Here is a 22,287-nt window from a genome sequence, read left to right as displayed (position 1 = left end):
AGTAGTTAGTGTAAGTAATATTTCCCATTTTGAATTCAATCGTAATTGTAACCTGGCTATCTGTCTGTCCCACCTTGCAGACTGACACACTCTGTAAAAAGTTATATTTTACTCTTTGCAGAAGAAATTGGCCCACAACAAAAGGGAGGCAACTCGGACAGGAGGAGGCACGCCCAATCTGCATCCACTGACACCCTTGGAACAAAGGGTAGCTGCTATGATGAGTCGTACATGGAGTAAAGCAATCGGTACAGCACAAGCTGGGCCCGCACGCGAGGAAGAGGGTAAGTTCTGAAAATACATCGTGGCCCTTTAAATCAACCTGCTGCCTAACCTGCTATGTGTGAGAGTACTCATGCCACCCATCCGGCCCCCTCCCTTGCTGTTAAACATTTGACTGTTCTGATGCATTTTGCAGAACATGATGATGATGATGATGTTGAGATGATGATGTTGATGATGATGACGATGGTGATGGTGATGATGATGATGGTGATGGTGATGATGATGATGATGGTGATGATGATGATGATGGTGATGTTGATGATGATGATGATTGATGATGCTGCTGCCAACCCTGAGGATCCTGAGGGTACAGAACAAGAACCAGTACAACCAGCTGCGGACAATCCAGACTGGATGATGGCAGCGATGACTGAAATGTCTGCAGGGGAGAGCTTCCAATTTAATGTTTATGAGCCCTCATCAAGGGGCATCAGAGTTTCAACCCCAAGCATAGGTCTTGGTCCCACCTTCCATGCTTTCGCTTCCGATGTTGCGGGTCCCAGTGGTGCTGCTGGTATAATGCAGCATTCTACAGTCAGTGCACTACCGTCCCAGCCTGCGCCTCCCTCTCGCATAGGTTCTGGTTCCACCTACTATGGTTTTGATTCCGACGCTTCGGGTCCCAGTGCTGCTGCTGATATCATGGAGCAGTTTACACCCATTCGTCCAACATCCCAGCCCATGGCTCGCACTCGAGTGCTGTCGTCTGGAACACCGAGCGCCCCACCATCCCAGCCCGAGCCTTCCTCTCTAGTACTGCCGTCTGGAACACCGAGCGCCCCACCATCCCAGCCCGAGCCTCCCTCTCTAGTACTGCCGTCTGCAACACAGAGCGTCCTACCGTTCCAGCCCGAGCCTCTCCCTCTAGTTCTGCCGTCTGCAACACAGAGCGCCCCACCGTTCCAGCCCAAGCCTCTCCCTCTAGTACTGCCGTCTGGACACAGAGCATCCCACCGTTCCAGCCCAAGCCTCTCCCTCTAGTTCTGCCATCTGGAACACAGAGCATCCCACTGTTCCAGCCCGAGCCTCTCCCTCTAGTTCAGCCGTCTGAAACACAGAGCGTCCCACCGTCTGTGCCCGCGCCTCCCAGTGTAGTGGTGCCACGAGGCAGACCCAGGCAGAGGAGAAGGAGATTGGAGACACGCTCTCCTGAGATGCAGCGTGCAACAGATGCGACTCAGGTTATGGCATTGGGTATGGAGACCAATGAGCTTACCCGATCACTCATCGGTGTCATCAGTGCAGTGAGTGAAGAGTTGACGGTCCTGACGGGAGAAATAGCAGTAATGACACGGGAACTTAGGGAGGGAATGTCCGAGGGAGTGCAATCGACGGCACTGGCCGTCAGGGAGGGCCTGGTTGAGGTAGCTGCTGCAATAAGGGCACACAGCCCAGCCAATCAAATGACACCCCCATGAGGAAGTGAACATTCACTGAGATGTGGATAAGACATGGTTGCAGCCTTTCTTTGCTGCTTTTGTTCTTGTTCTTGGTGTAACTGTAGTAGAGTTTTTCAAATTGAAATTGTTTTGTAAGTTTTGTAACTTTACAACTTATAAGGGATCTTATGGTTTTTAAGTGATCTTATAATGTAAATGCTCTCACATTTTGTTGTATCTTATTTAATTTTGCACCTAAAAAGTGATCCTGAAGTTTAAGTGTTCTTCAGAGTGTAAGATTTTTCACAATGAAACTGTTTTGTAAGTTTTGTAACTTAACAACATATAAGTGATCTCAGGGTTTTCAAGTGATCTTATAGTGTAAATGCTCTCACATTCTGTAAATTATTTAATTTTGCATCTAAAAAGTGATCTTGAAATGTAAGTGATCTTAGAGTGTAAAATTTTTCACATAGAAAGTGTTTTGTAACTTTTGTAACTTTACAAGTTATAAGTGATCTTCAAGAGTCATATTAAAAAGTATAGTTTGATACAACAAATATTTTATTAGAGTGACGTTAACTTTTCAATAAAATATTTTTTCATTAAAACTGTTTCATGTTCCATTAACACAACACAACGTAGGAACAACTGCAAAGAATAAACATGTCCATACGCAAAAGTGTTCGCAGAGCCCTCAGGCATCAGTAGTTGAACCATTCACGGATGAGCTGTTGGCGCAAGGCTCGAGCAATCGTTAAAGGGGCACGATGGACGGCCCTCCTCCGACCTCGTGCTCCGGCATCCGGTACTTGCATGCTTTCCTGATCGTCGTTATCATCCACATCCTGCTCTTCCATAATACTATCATCATGCACTGGACCCTCACGTAGGTCTTCTGGTTCCACTACCAGCTCCTGCTGCCTCATGATGGCTAAGTTATGAAGCATGCAGCACACAACAGTGAAGTGACTGACCATCTGAGGAGAGTATAGCAACTGTCCTCCGGAATGGTCCAGGCATCGGAATCGCTGTTTCAAAATGCCAATGGTCCTCTCAATGATGCTGCGCGTCGCAATGTGTGCCATGTTGTATTGACGGTCAGCTTCTGTCCGTGTCACGCGTAGGGGTGTCATGAGCCAGGTGGTCAAGCCGTACCCTTTGTCTCCCAGTAGCCAGCTCTGCCCTTCTGGCTGCTGCTCAAACATGTCAGATATAACGCTGTCTTGTAGGATGAACGCATCATGGGTGCTGCCAGGGTATCTCGCATCGACTGACATGATGCGCTGCTTGTCGTCACACACGAGCTGTACATTGATGGAGTGGAAACCTTTTCTATTCCTGTACTGCTCAGAATCCTCCACAGGTGCTCGCAAGGCTATGTGGGTACAATCAATGCAGCCCTGTACCTTTGGGAAGCCGGCAATCCTGAAGAAGCCCACAGCCCTCTCATGGATCGCTTGTGCGGTCATTGGGAAATTGATGAAGTCATTCCTTCGTGCATACAGTGCAGCCGTGACCTGGTAAATGTAGGCATGTATTGCACGTTGAGAGATGGCACACACATCTCCAGTTGTAGCCTGAAACGATCCCGAGGCATAGAAAGAAAGTGCAGCTGTTACCTTCACTGCAACAGACAGGGCAGTTGGCGTTCTGCTTCTGGGCTGCAAATCTGCTCTCACCATATCACAGATCTCAGTGACAACTTCTCTGCGAAAATGCAGCCTTTTCACACAATCAGCCTCGCTCATGTCCAGGTACGAGCGCCTGGCTCGATATTGTCGCTGTGGGTAAGGTCTCCTGCCCATCAACCGACGGGCTACGACGTTCCTGGTGCGGTGAGCTCTAATCAATTCTCTCCTATGCAGTGAATTGATGGCAAACCATTGCATAATACGTGGTGTTGACAATGCAGCACCCATTCTGCAAATTTAAATATAAAACTGTCGATATGGCTGCCTCTCCCTGTCCAAATGGCCTCAGTCCCCCTCACAGCTCGAAGGCTGCTGCTGTATCTTCGGCTGCTGGCCAGCCACTGAAAACAGGTGTAAGTGGCCGGACACGCCCCCTTTTGAAAAAAAAATTCTGTTCCAAAGTGAAACTGTTCTAACTGACTAGAACTGGAGCAAACTAAATGCCGAGAATTTGAATTTCTAAGATACTCCGTTCCACACCAGTTGCTCCAAAAAATCAGGAGCAACTGAGGCCGAAACTTGGGCCCATTGTGTGCAGTTTTGGTCTCCTAATCTGAGGAAGGACGTTCTTGCTATTGAGGGAGTGCAGCGAAGGTTCACCAGACTGATTCCCGGGATGGCAGGACTGACATATGAGGAAAGACTGGATCGACTGGGCCTTTATTCACTGGAGTTTAGAAGGATAAGAGGGGATCTCATAGAAACGTATAAAATTCTGACGGGACTGGACAGGTTAGATGCAGGATGAATTTTCCCGATGTTGGGGAAGTCCAGAACCACGGGACACAGTCTAAGGATAAGGGATAAGCCATTTAGGACTGAGATGAAGAGAAACTTTTTCACTCAGAGAGTTATGAACCTGTGGAATTCCCTACCACAGAGAGTTGTTGAGTCCAGTTTGTTAGATATATTCAAAAGGGAGTTAGATGTGGTCCGTATGGCTAAAGAGATCAAGGGGTATGGAGAGAAGGCTGGGGTGGGGTACTGAGGTTGAATGATCAGCCATGATCATATTGAATGGCGGTGCAGGGTCGAAGGGCCGAATGGCCTACTCCTGCACCTATTTTCTATGTTTCTATGTTTCTAACTGGCACCAATTATCCCCTGTGCTCGCTGACCAACATTGGCTTCCGGTTAAGCAACGGCTCAATTTCAAAATTCTCATCCTTATTTTCAAATCCCTCCATGGCCCCTCCCTATCTCTGTATCCCCTCCAGCCCCTACACCCCTCCCTATCTCTGTATCCCCTCCAGCCCCTACACCCCTCCCTATCTCTGTCACCTCCTCCAGCCCCTACACCCCTCCCTATCTCTGTAACCTCCTCCAGCCCCTACACCCCTCCCTATCTCTGTAACCCCCTCCAGCCCCTACACCCCTCCCTATCTCTGTAACCCCTCCAGCCCCTATCCCCTCCCTATCTCTGTAACCCCCTCCAGCCCCAACACCCCTCCCTATCTCTGTAACCTCCTCCAGCCCCACAACCCCCCGAGATGTCTGCACCCCTTTAATTCTGCCCTTGACCATCCCTGATTATAATCGCTTCACCATGGATGACCGTGCCTTCAGCTGCATGGGCCCCAGCTCTAAATCCTCTCCCTAATGCTCTCCACCTCTGTTGCTCTTTTTCCTTCTTTAAGACGCTCCTTAAAACTGACCTCTCTGACCAAGCTTTTGGTCACCTGGTTATTTGGCTCGGTGTCGAATTGTTGTCTTATAACAACTTGTGAAACATCCTGGGAGGTTTTACTCTATTAAATGCGCTGTATAAATACAGGCTGTAGTTGTAGTTGTTGATATTTATCATTGATTTCTAATCAATATTTAATATTTGCATTACTGATTCATATTATATAATATGCATTTTTAATACATCATTAATTTTGGCATTACTGATTGATATAATTTATTAATCCTTTGTAATATATCTTTAATATTTTCATGACTGATTTATGTTATTTATTATGCTTTTGTAATCTACCTTTAATTTTGGCATTCCTAATTCATGGTATTTATTATACATTTGTCATAGAAATGTTTTATTTGCAATTCTGATTGGTATTATTTATTATGCATTTGTAAAACTTTAATACTTGCATTATTGATTCATGTTATATAATAAGCATTTTAAATATATCTTTAATATTTGCATTATTGATTTATATTATTTATTTATTATGCATTTGTGATAGACATTTAACAGTTGCATTGTTGATTTATATTAATTATTGTGCACCTGTAATAGTATTTAAGATTTGCATTACTGATTAATATTAATTATTATGCATTTGTAACATATCTTTAACTTTTGCATTTCAGGTTGATATAATTGATTATACATTTGTTATATATCTTTATTTTTTTCATTACTAATTCATATTATGCATTTGTAATGATTCTTGAATATGTTCAGCATTGATTCATATTATTTATAATGCATGTGTGATAGATGTTTCACATTTTCATCTTTGATTTATATTAATTATGATGCATTTGCTATAGTATTTAATATTTGCAATACTGTGATATTATTTATTATGCATTTGTGATCTATCTTTAATTTTTGCATAACTAATTCATGGTATTTTATGCATTTGTAATAGATATTTAATATTTGCAATTCTGATTGATATTATTCATTATACATTGATAATAAAGCTGAAATATTGCATTATTGATTTATATAATTTATTATTCCTTTGTAATATATCTTTACTATTTGCATTGTTGATTTATTTTATTCATTATGCATTTGTAATATATCATTAATATTTAGATTATCAATTCATATTATTTATTATGCAGTTGGAATAGAGCATAAGAACATAAGAACTTAAGAAATAGGAGCAGGAGTAGGCCATACGACCTCTCGAGCCAGCTCCGCCATTTAATACGATCATGGCCGGTCTGATCATGGACTCAGCTCCACTTTCCCGCCCGCTCCCCAGATCCCTTCACTCCCTTATCGCTCAAAAATCTGTCTATCTCCGCCTTAAATATATTCAATGACCCAGCCCCCACAGCTCTCTGGGGCAGAGAATTGCACAGATTTACAACCCTCTGAGAGAAGAAATTCCTCCTCATCTCCATTCTAAATGGGCGACCCCTTATTCTGAAACTATGCCCCCATGATTGATATTATTTATTATGGATTTGCAACAGATAGTTAATATTTGTATTATCGATTCATATTATGTATAATGTATTTATGATGGATATGTAATATTTGCATTGTTGTTTGATATTATTTATTCCCCTCCTTCCTGGAGTCTGTTTACACCTCAAGAGATTTGAGAATGTTTTCTACCTTTAAGATGCCCTTAAATCATTGATCTTTATTTGCACAGAAACGGATATTTACTGTAAATATTATAGTTATATTGACACAATTCTTTCTAATATTTCGACAGTTGCATTTGTTTTTTTTAATGTAATACTGATACTTAAGTTTTGTGTACGTTTAAATTCTCATTTACATCCGTATGTTTGTTTATATTTTCCATTGTCATTAATTTGTCATCTTTACATTCAGTTCTTAAATTTATCTTAAAATTTAGATTTCAAATTCATGAGTTGCGTCCCAGCTGAAGAATTGTGTCCAATTCTGGGCAGCACACTTTAGGAAACACGTGAAGGCTTTGGAGAGGGTGCAGAGAGATTTACTCGAATGGGTACCGAGATGTGGGATTGTCATTACGTTGATAGACTGAAGAAACTGGGGTTCGTCTTGGAGTAAAGAAGGCGAAGAGGAGATTTGAGAGAGGTGCTTAAAATCATGAAGGATTTCGATAGAACGATTTAAACATTCTCTCCCTCCACCACCGGCGCACCATGGCTGCAATGTGCACCATCTCATCATCACAGGCAGTCCCTCGGAATCGAGGAGGACTTGCTTCCACTCCCAAAGTGAGTTCTTTGATGGCTGAACAGTCCGATACGAGAGCCACAGACCCTGTTACAGGTGGGACAGACATTGGTCGGGGGAAGGGGTCGGTAGGTTTGACGCGCGCTCCTTCCGCTGCCTGCGCTTGGCCTCTTCATGCTCCTTGCGTCGAGACTCAAAGAGCTCAACACCCTCCCGGATGGACTTTCTCCACCTCGGGCGGTCTGCGGCCAGGGTCTCCCAGGTGTCAGTGGTGATGTCGCACTTTACCAGGGAGGCTTTGAGGATGTCATTATAACATTTCCGCTGTCCTCCTTTGGCTCGTTTACCATGAAGGAGCTTCGTATAAAGCATTTGTTTCGGGAGTCTCGTATCTGGCATGCGTACTATGTGGCCTGCCCAGCGAAGCTGATCGAGTGTGGTCAATGCTTCAATACTGGGGATGTTGGCCTGGTCGAGGACACTGATGTTGGTGCGCCTGTCCTCCCAGGGGATTTGCAGGATCTTTCGGAGATATCGTTGGTGATATATCTCCAGCGACTTGAGGTGCCTTCTATACATCGTCCATGCCTCAGACCCATACAGGAAGGCGGGTATTACTACAGCCCTGTAGACCATGAGTTTGGTGGTAGATTTGAGGACCTGGTCTTCAAACACACTTTTCCGCAGACGGCCGAGGGTTGCACTGGCGCACTGGAGGCGATGCAGAATCTCCGCATCAATGTCTGCCTTTGTTGATAAGAGGCTCCCGAGGTATGGGAAATGGTCCACGTTGTCCAGGGCCGTGCCGTGGATCTTGATGATTGGAGGGCAGTGCTGTGCAGCGATGACAGGCTGGTGAAGGACCTTTGTCTTACGGATGTTAAGCGTAAGGCCCATGCTTTCATATGCCTCAGTGAATACATTGACTATATCCTGGAGTTCAGTCTCTGAATGTGCACAGATGCAAGCATCGCCCGCATACTGCAGCTCAACGCCAGAGGTTGGAGTGATCCTGGAGGCGGTGTAGGTTAAACAGCTTCCCACTGGTTCTGTAGTTTAATTCCACCCCAGCGGGGAGCTTGTGGATTGTGAGGTGGAGTATGGCGGTGAGGAAGATTGAGAAGAGGGTTGGAGCGATAACGCAGCCCTGTTTGACCCCGGTCCGGACGTGAATTGGGTCTGTAATGGATCCGTCGGTAAGGATCACGGCCTGCATGTCATCGTGAAGCAGGCGAAGGATGTTGACAAACTTTTGGGGGCATCCAAAACGGAGGAGGACGCTCCATAGACCCTCACGGTTGACAGTGTCAAAGGCCTTTGTAAGATCGAAGGCCATGTATAAGGGCTGGCGCTGCTCCCTGCAATTTTCCTGCAACTGGCGCGCTGCAAAGATCATGTCTGTTGTGCCCCGTAGGGGACGAAATCCGCATTGTGATTCCGGGAGGAGCTCCTCGGCCACAGGGAGAAGACGATTGAGGTGAACTCCAGCGACAACTTTCCCAGTGGCTGATAGCAGGGAGATTCCCCTGTAGTTGCTGCAGTCGGACTTGTCCCCCTTTTTAAAAATGGTCACAATTACTGCATCTCTCAGATCTCCCAGCATGCTCTCCTCCCTCCAGATGAGAGAGATGAGGTCATGTATCTGTGCCAACAGTGCCTCTCCGCCATACTTTAGCGCCTCAGCAGGGATTCCATCCGCTCCCGTAGCCTTGTTATTCTTAAGCTGTTTTATGACTTTGCCTACCTCGTGCAGCGTTGGAGTTTCACTGAGTTGGTGGCGGATGGCATGCTGCGGGATGGAGTCGAGAGCACTCAAGTCAAAGGCAGAGTCTCGATTGAGGAGATCTTCAAAGTGCTCCTTCCATTGGACACTGACAGCCTCGGTGTCCTTGATGAGTGTTTCCCCATTCTTGGCCAGGAGTGGGGTGAGGCCTTGGGAGTTTGGACCGTAGGTGGCCTTGTGTCGAGGAAATATTTAGCTTAAATTAACTCAGGCAGAGACTTTCAGAAGTGCACTTCGAGAGAATTTATTTTAAAAAGCAAGATATATCTCGGAGAGCCTGCTTGGACCGTACCAAGGCAAAACTCTGTCGTAGAAGCAAATTGCACTTATCTTTATACAGAAATTTAATACAGAAATAGAAAAAGAATCTTATTCATTAGTCCCGCGAGTACAAAGGTCGTCTCGGGAGGTACATACTCTATTTGTCCTTGCATAGTTTCTCTCTGTTCACAGTCTGATAAGCAAAGTCAAAAGGAGACTCCCTTTTAATACCAGATGGTCACCTAATTGCATCTCTAAGTTTCAAGGCTAAAAAGCGTGGCTATTTTTCTAGTCTTATTATTTCTTTAAGCATAGCAAAAAACAGAATTTAACCCTTCCCTCTAAATTAAGCCAGGTGTTCATAGATTCTTTCTTCCACAATTCCCTCCTTGTTGATCTTTTTATTTTTTAGATCAACACAATTTCCTGTATTCTCTTCTTGAGCAAAAGGGGGTGTACACCCTTCAGGATAGGGTCGCATTTGGAGATATTCGTCTTCATCAACCTTTTCCTCTAAGCGATTTAACCTTCCTTTCATGTATATACCTTTTCTTTCTATTTCAGAGACCAGGCCTATTACTTGACTAATTACATTTTTTAATTTTATCCACATTCCGCAAAGGATTATTAATAATACAAGCATAACCACACCTACGATTACTATGGGGTGTATAGCAAGCTTCAGTACTGCTGTAATCCTTCATCCCAGGCATTTCTGATCTTTATATCTTCCCCTACCAGTCCCCCGATGGCCTGGATTTTATTTTGTAGGGTCTCGCTATCCATGGAGTTCAATGCTCCTATTCCTGCTCCCACTCCACCTAACACAGTCTCTAATACATCCCGTTTCTTTCTTTGGGGTCTTTCTTTTTCAAAAGATACCTTAACACTGGTTGTGTGGCAACCATCTTCTTTCTTTGGGGGATATTTAATTCGTATTGTTAGATTTAATACACCTGGGGATCTTACCACTGGGATGCAAGTGGTCAGTATCCTTTTTAGATGTCCTGGGTCCCGGTCTTCTGGGTGGTCGGATTCTTTTACTGACCATTTTACCACAAATGGGTCTCCTCCATTCACCGGGGTGTTATTCATGCACAACATCCGCTGCCCTTCTACCATACTTGTAAAAGAATAACTACCTTTTCTCCTGTCCGGCCTTCCTATGTACCCCCATCTCTTGTTTTTCCCTGTGCTCAGGGTACACTTCATCCACACATCGGCCTGGTATTCTATGAACAACCGATACCCTTTCCCCAATATAAACTGGAATTCCCCTCTTTCTTCCTTCATTCCACATGCCTCACATCGTGCCGTAAAATTCCCTACTTTACAACTTTGGCCTACTGGGCATATAAAATTGCCTTGCTGCCTTATAATATTACTTCTTTCCCATACCATATTTTTCCTTCTTTTAGGACTTCTTCCTCCTGCCGGGAGTTCCCTGTCGCTAAAATGATCAGTATACCTAACGTCCATTTATAATTTTTCCAAGAGTCCCTTCCCATCTTCCCTTTCTTGTTTGTTTCTATACCACTCTTGAAATAAGTTGTTACAATAACAACACGTCCACACGATAGTAACAGTGACCCAAATAATAAAGGCCCAAACTGGCACACAAATGAGCTCTGACATCCGTCCGTGAATTTTGGGCAATATTTTCAAGTCCAAATATTTAATACAAGAGCAGGTACAGTTCTTCAGCTAAAAGATGGCTGTTTTCTTAGTCGGGCGACCGTAGTACGTCCTGGTTCAATGCCTTTTCCTTCGGCTGTAATTCGTCGGGGAAATAATATTTACAGCGGGTTGCATGCACCCAGTTCGGGTGCTTTTCCAACTTCAAAGCGGTTCGTGTTGTGAGAATTATCTGATACGGTCCTTTCCACCTAGGAAAAAAGGATTCTTTATTTAATGTTTTTACTAACACTTGATCTCCAGGTCTGAAAGGTGTATATTTCCTTCCGACGGGGGCACCTGTGTCTGCTTTATTTGTTCATGCAGACTTCTTGCTATTTCACACATGGCCTGAGCATACTTTAGTGATTTTTCATCATTCCAAATTAATGCTATTTTTTCATCTGACAGTGGTGGTTTTACGCCGGTAGGCATTGGTCTTCCCAATAAGGCTTCATGTGGTTTCAAATCAGTGTTTCGGTTTTTCTGGTTTCTCATTGTATACAATACTAATGGTAAGGCTTCTGGCCACTTCAGTCCAGTCTCCTGACATACCTTGGTAAGGGTAGATTTTATTATCCCATTTACTCTTTCTACCATTCCCGAGGACTGTGGCTGATATGGTATATGTAACTTCCACTGGAACCCTAACGCTTCTGCAAGGTTTTGCACTATTTTTCCGGTGAAGTGGGTTCCCCTGTCACTGTTGATTCCCATAGGTATCCCATATCTTGGTACTATTTCTTTAAATAGAATTTTTACTGCTGTTCGGGCATTTTCAAAGGGCATACTTGGTTGGGGTAGATGATCATATCCAGCAGGTGTTTTACCTCTGTTATTTTGTTGACGAATTTGGCATGTTCGAGCAACTTTCTCAATTACTACTGTTATTCCTGGTGCATACCACTGTGCATTAATAGCATGTATCATCCCTCCTTTGCCCATGTGAGCCTGACCGTGTGCTAGGCGAGACAGGGGCAAAAATAGAGATCTAGGGCAAACAGTTCGCCCATCAGGGTGATACCAAATGTTGTTTTTTAGAAAACAACTCTGGTTTTCCCAAGTTCTTCCTTCCTGCATGGTAACTTGTTGTTGGGCTGTTTTAAGTTGTTGGATGTCAAGTACCTGTGGAGGGGAAACTGAGACTGCTTGAAGGCAGTCTGCCTGTGCCGAAGCGGCCTGTTTGGCTGCTTTGTCAGCCCTCCTATTTCCTACTGATACTTCATCCTCACCGGTTGTGTGAGCTGCACATTTGATAACGGCTACCTTACTTGGCAACTGAATGGCGTCTAATAGATTAAGCACCAGTTGAGAGTGCTTAATATGCTTTCCACCAGAGGTGATAAAGCCTCTGTTTTTCCACAGTTGTCCAAAATCATGGACCACACCGAATGCATATCTGGAATCAGTATAGATATTAGCAGTATGATCTTTAGCTATTATACAAGCTCTAGTGAGGGCAAACAATTCAGCAGCCTGAGCCGAGGTTCCGGGAGGCAGGGCGAATGCTTCAATAGTTTCGTGGGGATTTACAATAGCATAGCCTGCCAAAAATAAATCATCCGACGGCCTGTGTGATGATCCATCCGTGTAGAGAATAAGATCAGGATTGTCCATGGGCTCTGTGAGCAGATCTGGTCTTGGTAAGGTGGCTACTTCCACCGTTAACAGACAATCATGCTGGTCTGGATCCTCTACTTCTTTAGTAGGAAGAAAGGTGGCTGGGTTTACTACCGGTGCACGTCGAAAGGTATAGTTAGGGTGTGACAGCAGTAATACTTCATAACCTGTTCTTCGAGACGCTGTAAAGTGTTGTGTGGCAGCTGAATTCAAAAGTAATAACACAGCATGGGATGTAATGACAGTACATGGATGATCCAAAACAATAGGTACCGACTTCTCCACCATGACTGCAGTAGCAGCTACAGCACGTAGACATGCTGGCATTCCCCTTACTACTGGAGGCAGCAAAACCGAATAATAAGCAACTGGTCTATTTCCCCCACCATGTTCTTGGGTTAGTACTGCTGTTGCAAATACTGCGGGGCTTTCGGTGTATCCTTGGGGCAACCTAGTCCATGTGTACTGCTGCTTCTTGTGGGTGAAAGCAAACAGATACTGACTTTCTTGATTTAACGGGATAGAGTAAAAAGCTGAACACATGTCTATTACAGTAAAGACAGTTGCTGTTGGTGGTATAGCAGATAGTATAATGTTGGTGTCCGGTACCACAGGGGTGATAGGACTACTATCTTATTAATAGCTCTCAGATCTTGCACAAATCTCCATTCATTCGGCCTATTAACCTTTGGTATGGGCAGTATCGGAGTGTTACACGGGCTCTGTGTCTTTTCTAAAACTCCTTGTTCCAACAATGCAGAAATAACTGGCTCTATCCCATTTTCTGCCTCTGGAGGCAGTCTGTACTGCCTAATGCTTGGTAACACGGCATTCTTTATCAATTGTACCCGATGGGGTACTGCAGAATGTACTTGCCCAACATGATTCTTATGTTTTGCCCAAAGTTCAGAAGATACTTGATTCAATGCCATTGGCAGCTTAGGGCTTGGTTGCTGTTTTTCAAAAGTGGAGGCATGATTTTTACCTTTCCACTGGAGAATCCCCCTGTTGTGGGTGATAAAGTCTATCTGAACATTTTGCAATTTTATTACTACCCAAGGTTGATAGCCGTGTTGCTGTTTTTCTCTTTCTATTCTTACAATCATCGGACCCATATCTTTAGGTTTCGCTGGCGGTTTTACAGCCAAGGTCAGATGAGGTGTTGAGTTCGCTTCTCTATACCGCTGCTGCGGTAAGGGTGTCAAATCGATGGCTACCCCCAATCCTTCTGGTCCAAAATAAATGCGGGGCGTAGCTTCTACTATTTCTTCTCTATTTAAAAAGGATTGTACCAAACACTGGTAAGTTTCAGCTTTTTGGCGAGTGTACCAGGCTGTACAGTGAAGCTGAACTGCCTCAAAGCTTGTCAAAATTCTATACATCAATTCTTCAGTATTAGATTCAAATTTAGCTTTTAAGTTTTGTATAACTTCATGTATCAAGGGGGAATAGAAGTTGCCATTCAATTGCCAACAATAGAGGGCAGCCTTTTCTTTGTTATCCTCCCTTTTCTCTTTTTTAATCCCATTAAAGAACTGATGAATATTATTTGGAGGGAGCTCCATGTACATTCCTTCCTTTGTGTAATAAATTGTGGCTCCTAGTTTGCACAAAGTCTATCTTCCCAATAAAGGGAGCGGTGTTGTTTTAGAGACTATCAAAGTCTCATCATTAACGGATTGTCCTTCAATTATCAATTTGGTAGGTTCAGATAAAAATTCTTTCATGGGGATACCGGCCACACCCATACTTAAGACGGTGGTGTTGCTTATAGGTAATCCCACAGAGGATGGTACAGAAGACATAGTAGCACCGGTATCCACCAGGAACTTTACATAATGTCTCCTACTTTTACTACTGCCAGAGGGTTTTCTGCTATGTCTGCCGATAAGCGGAGGGCTGCTGCCTGTACCACTAAGCCTCCGGGGCATCCCTATGCTGATTATTCTGTGCCTGTCCTCGTCCCTTTTGCTGATTTACTGACCTGCTGTTTTAGCCATATTTTCCTTATAGGTAAATAGTCCCTCTTCTATCCATGTTAGCCAGTACTGTAACTGTCTCTTTCCAACTTTTTCCTTGCCAGTCCAAAACCCTTATTTTGTATGTTCTTGCTTGTTGTGGCAACATACAATTTAACAAGGTTTGCACTGCCAAGTGTTCATTTTGATCCATTGGTATTCCTGCATGCTCGTCCCAACTATTTTTCCATCTGCCTGCAAAATCTATTCTTCTGCTTTCTGCAAGCAGCAGGTGACTTCCCCTATATCTCCATGCTTTTTAGCTCCCTTTAATAAATGGTACAGGTTTGCTCAAGCCAGTTGTGAAAGGCTACTGGCTTCTTAACAGGATTAGGGGCAGCTGATATCATATCCCGAGCTTCTCCCGGTGTCCAGGGCTTTAGGACAGCCGTTGTTCTGATCATTACACGGGGGCTTGTGTCGTGGGGGTAGTGGAGGAATCGGCCTGTCTTATCCAGCTGAGCGGCCACTATTTCTATAATCTCCTGCCAATCATCCGGCTTGGTGGTTGGAGGACGGGGGTATAAGCCGACAGGGGAAGCGGTCATAACCGGGGCACTCGGGGGGGCTGTAAGAGGGAGGGGGCTTCTCCTTACCCTCCTCCTCTTTCTTTTTATTTTTAGGGGCTGGTGCCTCTTTGCCACCTCTGTCCATTTTTTAAAACAATTCTCCATATAATCTTTATCCCAACTGGGGTCCCCTGTCCCATTTTTGGTGGTCTGTCTCCATTCCTCAATTAAGGACAATTTAAAACTTCCTCCATATGGTCAATCCCCATCAGACCAACCGTACAAATCGCTACTAAACGTTACCGCGTATCTGTCGTCTGCTGTTTCTTTAATTACAGTGTCCGCCGGCGAGCCGGGCGGCACAATGGGATCTCCGACCTTCTCTCGTTGCTTTACTACCTTACTGATTCTTTTCTCAGTCTTAGGATGTACTTTCATTCTTTCAGTTGAGAGGTCGTCTTTCTTTCCTTTTCTAGGAGCTGGGCGCGAACGCCCTGCTCGACTCGAGCCGTTTCCCATTCTTCCGGGTGCAACGTCTCGCGATCTTTTCTGAAATGAGAGTTAGGACAATCCTACAAAATATACAATAATTTACAAAGTGCTCACCGGTGTTCTCTTTTCTGCTCAGCTCGGGGTCTCCTTTTGCTTTTTTGTTATTTTAGCTTCTTAGCGGTAGCTACCTTATGCCTCACCCGCCCCCAGGGGATCTCGGCGGCCCGTCCCCCTTTCAGCTAGGACGGCCTAGGCACCTTCCTCCTTTCAGCTAGGAAGGTCCTTAAAATTCCTCTTTTCTCTTTAAAAGTTAAATTTAGTTCTTTTGGATCTCGTTTTTTTTTAGAGATCCTGCCGACTACGCCAGAAGCTGTCGAGGAAATATTTAGCTTAAATTAACTCAGGCAGAGACTTTCAGAAGTGCACTTCGAGAGAATTTATTTTAAAAAGCAAGATATATCTCGGAGAGCCTGCTTGGACCGTACCAAGGCAAAACTCTGTCGTAGAAGCAAATTGCACTTATCTTTATACAGAAATTTAATACAGAAATAGAAAAAGAATCTTATTCATTAGTCCCGCGAGTACAAAGGTCGTCTCGGGAGGTACATACTCTATTTGTCCTTGCATAGTTTCTCTCTGTTCACAGTCTGATAAGCAAAGTCAAAAGGAGACTCCCTTTTAATACCAGATGGTCACCTAATTGCATCTCTAAGTTTCAAGGCTAAAAAGCGTGGCTATTTTTCTAGTCTTATTATTTCTTTAAGCATAGCAAAAAACAGAATTTAACCCTTCCCTCTAAATTAAGCCAGGTGTTCATAGATTCTTTCTTCCACACCTTGACTGCAATGAAGAATCCTCGCATATCGTGGCAGTCGACCAGTTGTTGTATCTCCTGTGCTTTCACCATCCACCACCTGTTCTTTAGGTCCCAAGTTTTTTGTTGGACCTGAGCCTTGAGCTGTCTGTAATGTTGTTTTGCAGCTCCCGAGTTGGGCTGTTGCTTGAGGCTCAGAAATGCTTTGCGCTTGCGATCTATTAGATGCACTGCAGCAACTCGCCAAGGCTTCTTCAGCAGCACCTCCCAAACCCGCAACCTCGACCACCTATAAGGACAAGGGCAGCAGGCGCATGGGAACACCACCACCTTCACGTTCCCCTCCAAGTCACACACCATCCTGACTTGGAACTATAATCGGTCGTTCCTTCATTGTCGCTGGGTCAAAATCCTGGAACTCCCACCTTAGCAGCACTGTGGGAGCACCTTCACCACACGGACCACGGACTGCAGCAGTTCAAGAAGGCGGCTCACCAGCACTTTCTCAAGCGCAATTAGGGATGGTCAATAAATGCCGGCCTTGGCAGTGACGCCCACATCCCAGGAACAAATAATAGAAAAGTTGGAATGCACTGCCCGATAGGATGATGGAAACAGATTCAATAGTAACCTTCAAAAGGGAATTGGATGAAAAGTGGAAGGAGAAAAAAGTGCAGTGATGTGGGGAAAGAGCGGGGAGTGAGACTAACGGGATTTCTGTTTAAAAGAGCAAACATAGATTCGATGGGCCGAATGGCCTCCTTGTGTACTATTCTATGATTCTATGATTCATATACTCAGAAATTCTATCAGTATATTTATCAGGCAATTTGTATAATATATTATGAAAATACTTTTGATAGTCAACCACCAATTGATTTATATATTCAGTATTAATATTTACATTATTCACATATATAAAAAACTATAGTTTTATCAATGAAGAACCAAGAACAGCAAATTATTTCTAATCTAATTTCACCCCAGGACTGAGGCACTGATCATTGAGTGTCCCCACCATCTACACTCAGTGTTCACCCGGGGACTGAGATACCCCATGGTATCTCCCACTGACCATCGAATGTCCCCACCCTCTACACTCAGTGTTCACCCGGGGACTGAGATACCCCATGGTATCTCTCACTGACCATCCAGTGTCCCCACCCTCTATACTCAGTGTTCACCTGGGGACTGAGATACCCCATGGTATCTCCCACTGACCATCGAATGTCCCCACCCTCTACACTCAAGTGTTCACCCAGGGATTGAGATACCCCATGGTATCGCCCACTGACCATCCAATGTCCCCACCCTCTACACTCAGTGTTCACCTGGGGACTGAGATACCCCATGGTATCTCTCACTGATCATCCAGTGTCCCCACCCTCTACACTCAGTGTTCACCCAGGGACTGAGATACCCCATGGTATCGCCCACTGACCATCGAGTGTCCCCACCCTCTACACTCAGTGTTCACCCAGGGACTGAGATACCCCATGGTATCTCTCACTGACCATCCAGTGTCCCCACCCTCTACACTCAGTGTTCACCCAGGGACTGAGATACCCCATGGTATCTCCCACTGACCATTGAGTGTCCCTGACCATCTACACTCAGTGTTCACCCAGGGACTGAGATACCCCATGGTATCTCTCACAAACCATCCAGTGTCCTCACCATCTACACTCAGTGTTCACCCGGGGACTGAGATACCCCATGGTATCTCCCACTGACCATCGAGTGTCCCCACCCTCTACACTCAGTGTTCACCCGGGGACTGAGATACCCCATGGTATCTCTCACAAACCATCCAGTGTCCTCACCATCTACACTCAGTGTTCACCCGGGGACTGAGATACCCCATGGTATCTCTCACTGACCATCCAGTGTCCTCACCATCTACACTCAGTGTTCACCCGGGGACTGAGATACCCCATGGTATCTCCCACTGACCATCGAGTGTCCCCACCCTCTACACTCAGTGTTCACCCAGGGACTGAGATACCCCATGGTATCTCTCACTGACCATTCAGTGTCCCCACCATCTATACTCAGTGTTCACCCAGGGACTGAGATACCCCATGGTATCCCCCACTGACCATCCAGTGTCTCTGACCATCTGCACTCAGTGTTCACCCGGGGACTGAGATACCCATGAGGTCTGTCTGTGAGCAGTGAGTTGGAGGGGAGGCTGAGCTGGGAGACAGATGGAAACCTGGTTTAGAGAAGGAGGAAAGGATCCAGGTTTGATTTGGGGGATTTACTACTCGGGCGGAGAGTGAGCCTGATGTTATTGGTGCTTCAGGGGTACATGCCGCTGTGTAACATTAACTGTGCTTTATATTAACATTAAACATCTTTCTGTCACTCAGTCGTAGACTCCGCACTCACTGACCCGTGTGTAAATCACACAGTCCTGGACCAGTCCTGGAGGAGCACGGATTGTAATGGGACTGAGTGCATCGGAACCCTTCAGTGTGATGGGATCTTGTCCAAGGATGGTACAGATTTAAAAGGTAACGTGAGGGGAAAATGACAGATAACTAGTCAATAAGCCAGAAGTAAATGTAGAAAAGAGAGCAGAGTGTGGGATTAGGAAGCGGTTGTGTAGAGAGAGCGGGATCATCAGTCAGAGCAATGGGGCAGGGTGTGAGTGGATACAGGGAAAGGGGAACGGCTTCTATCGGTTGATCATTGAATCAGTTCAGGGGCTGCCTCTGATTGTTGTTTCAGTTCTGGCGGATGGAAGATTCCGGAGACTGTGGTCTCAGACACTCACTGCTCCACATGGGCCCCCGGCTGGTTAAACGGTACTGTCAGACTTTATAATCTCAGATTTACATTCACTGACCAGCACTGTTCACCTCGGTTACATTCTTCAATATTTATAATCCTCATTTCTGGAGCTCATCCCACCGTGGGCCAGGGAGAAGCGACGAGGACAGTTTGTTTTAACTGGGCTGGAAATCGCTGCTTCAAGACCTGGGAGATAAAGATCAAAAACTGCACCAGTTACTACGTTTACCAGTTGAAGCCGACAAGCACCGGTTGCGATGCTTATTGCACAGGTACATTGCGGAATGTGAATGGCCCAGAAGAGTGACTCTGGGATGTCCCGTGTCACCCACCCACAGCAATCAGACAGTTACACACGGCGGGCCTCCCCTGGTTGTAAGGGACACCACGGACAAAGGACCTGAAACACAAAGTGGTCTTTTCACCAAAGCTCCAGGGAGCTGAATCAGACACTGATCTCTGTGTGTGTCGGACACTGTTCCCTGTGGTGTCCACTGATGGTGATAGACCCCCAGTGTAGCCTTGGGTACCCCACCCTCCCTCTCCAGGCGTTACAGGTCACGGGGAGTGGGATTGGGATATTTGGGGTTATAGAAAGACTGGTGTCTGGCAATCTCGGGGTTCTAGTACCAGTCTTATGACCTGATCTGGTGTTCTCCACTCTGCACGCTTTCAAGTCTCTCTTCCTTTATTACAGACCCAGGGACATCTCCAACTCAGGGGCCCGAGGAACAATCGACTCGTGAAACCACTGACCATCCATCCACTATCCCAGCGGGGCCTACACCCTCAGGTATCTGCCTTGTGGGGTCCATTCTACACAGACTGCTCACCCGGTGTGACTGCTGAAATCCTCAGTCCCAGAGATTCATCCATCTGTAACTGAGGGGAGTGGCTTGCAGTGACTGAGGGGCGAGGGATTGTAATATGGGCAATGGCAGACATTTAGAGACCGCATGGATGAAATACAACAATTGTACATCCCTGTCTGGCGTAAAAATAAAAAAGGGAAGGTGGCTCAACCGTGGCTATCAAGGGAAATCAGGGATAATATTAAAGCCAAGGAAGTGGCATACAAATTGGCCAGAAATAGCAGCGAACCCGGGGACTGGGAGAAATTTAGAACTCAGCAGAGGAGGACAAAGGGTTTGATTAGGGCAGGGAAAATAGAGTACGAGAGGAAGCTTGCAGGGAACATTAAAATGGACTGCAAAAGCTTCTATAGATATGTAAAGAGAAAAAGGTTAATAAAGACAAATGTAGGTCCCCTGCAGTCAGAATCAGGGGAAGTCATAACGGGGAACAAAGAAATGGCAGACCAATTGAACAAGTACTTTGGTTCAGTATTCACTAAGGAGGACACAAACAACCTTCCGGATATAAAAGGGGTCAGAGGGTCCAGTAAGAAGGAGGAACTGAGGGAAATCCTTATTAGTCGGGAAATTGTGTTGGGGAAATTGATGGGATTGAAGGCCGATAAATCCCCAGGGCCTGATGGACTGCATCCCAGAGTACTTAAGGAGGTGGCCTTGGAAATAGAGGATGCATTGACAGTCATTTCCCAACATTCCATAGACTCTGGATCAGTTCCTATGGAGTGGAGGGTAGCCAATGTAACCCCACTTTTTAAAAAAGGAGGGAGAGAGAAAACAGGAAATTATAGACCGGTCAGCCTGACATCGGTAGTGGGTAAAATGATGGAATCAATTATTAAGGATGTCATAGCAGCGCATTTGGAAAGAGGCGACATGATAGGTCCAAGTCAGCATGGATTTGTGAAAGGGAAATCATGCTTGACAAATCTTCTGGAATTTTTTGAGGATGTTTCCAGTAGAGTGGACAAGGGAGAACCAGTTGATGTGGTGTATTTGGACTTTCAAAAGGCTTTCGACAAGGTCCCACACAAGAGATTAATGTGCAAAGTTAAAGCACATGGGATTGGGGGTAGTGTGCTGACATGGATTGAGAACCGGTTGTCAGACAGGAAGCAAAGAGTAGGAGTAAATGGGTACTTTTCAGAATGGCAGGCAGTGACTAGTGGGGTACCGCAAGGTTCTGTGCTGGGGCCCCAGCTGTTTACATTGTGCATTAATGATTTAGATGAGGGGATTAAATGTAGTATCTCCAAATTTGCGGATGACACTAAGTTGGGTGGCAGTGTGAGCTGCGAGGAGGATGCTATGAGGCTGCAGAGTGACTTAGATAGGCTAGGTGAATGGGCAAATGCATGGCAGATGAAGTATAATGTGGATAAATGTGAGGTTATCCACTTTGGTGGCAAAAACAGAGAGACAGACTATTATCTGAATGGTGACAGATTAGGAAAAGGGGAGGTGCAACGAGACCTGGGTGTCATGGTATATCAGTCATTGAAGGTTGGCATGCAGGTACAGCAGGCGGTTAAGAAAGTAAATGGCATGTTGGCCTTCATAGTGAGGGGATTTGAGTACAGGGGCAGGGAGGTGTTGCTACAGTTGTACAGGGCCTTGGTGAGGCCACACCTGGAGTATTGTGTACAGTTTTGGTCTCCTAACTTGAGGAAGGACATTCTTGCAATTGAGGGAGTGCAGCGAAGGTTCACCAGACTGATTCCCGGGATGGCGGGACTGACATATCAAGAAAGACTGGATCAACTGGGCTTTTATTCACTGGAGTTCAGAAGAATGAGAGGGGATCTCATAGAAATGTTTAAAATTCTGACAGGTTTAGACAGGTTAGATGCACGGAGAATGTTCCCAATGTTGGGGAAGTCCAGAACCAGGGGTCACAGTCTAAGGATAAGGGGTAAGCCATTTAGGACCGAGATGAGGAGAAACTTCTTCACCCAGAGAGTGGTGAACCTGTGGAATTCTCTACCACAGAAAGTTGTTGAGGCCAATTCACTAAATATATTCAAAAAGGAGTTAGATGTAGTTCTTACTACTAGGGGGATCAAGGGGTATGGCAAGAAAGCAGGAATGGGGTACTGAAGTTGCATGTTCAGCCATGAACTCATTGAATGGCGGTGCAGGCTAGAAGGGCCGAATGGCCTACACCTGCACCTATTTTCTATGTTTCTATATTCTGGGTTATATCAAGACTGGTATCTGACATTCTCCAG

General features: G+C 45.3%; 1 protein-coding gene across 6 annotated transcripts in view; it reads left to right on the top strand.

Moving 5' to 3' along the window:
• LOC139239510 (swi5-dependent recombination DNA repair protein 1 homolog) overlaps window positions 1-22,287 on the top strand; it is a 92,816-nt gene that overhangs the window by 18,483 nt on the left and 52,046 nt on the right. For 5 of the 6 annotated variants that reach the window (XM_070868308.1, XM_070868309.1, XM_070868307.1 and 2 more), the window contains 2 exons: window positions 18,764-18,907; window positions 19,885-19,980. In XM_070868308.1, coding sequence (XP_070724409.1) covers window positions 18,764-18,907; window positions 19,885-19,980 — 240 coding nt within the window. Of the gene's footprint in view, window positions 1-18,763; window positions 18,908-19,016; window positions 19,202-19,884; window positions 19,981-22,287 lie in introns of those variants that run through there. The other variant, XR_011588661.1, reaches the window with a different exon arrangement.

The sequence above is a fragment of the Pristiophorus japonicus genome, chromosome 27 (genome assembly GCF_044704955.1).
Source record: "Pristiophorus japonicus isolate sPriJap1 chromosome 27, sPriJap1.hap1, whole genome shotgun sequence".
In the NCBI taxonomy this organism is placed as follows: Eukaryota; Metazoa; Chordata; class Chondrichthyes; family Pristiophoridae; genus Pristiophorus; species Pristiophorus japonicus.
Note: the sequence above shows the minus strand (reverse complement) of the source record. Positions and strands in the feature narration are given on the sequence as shown.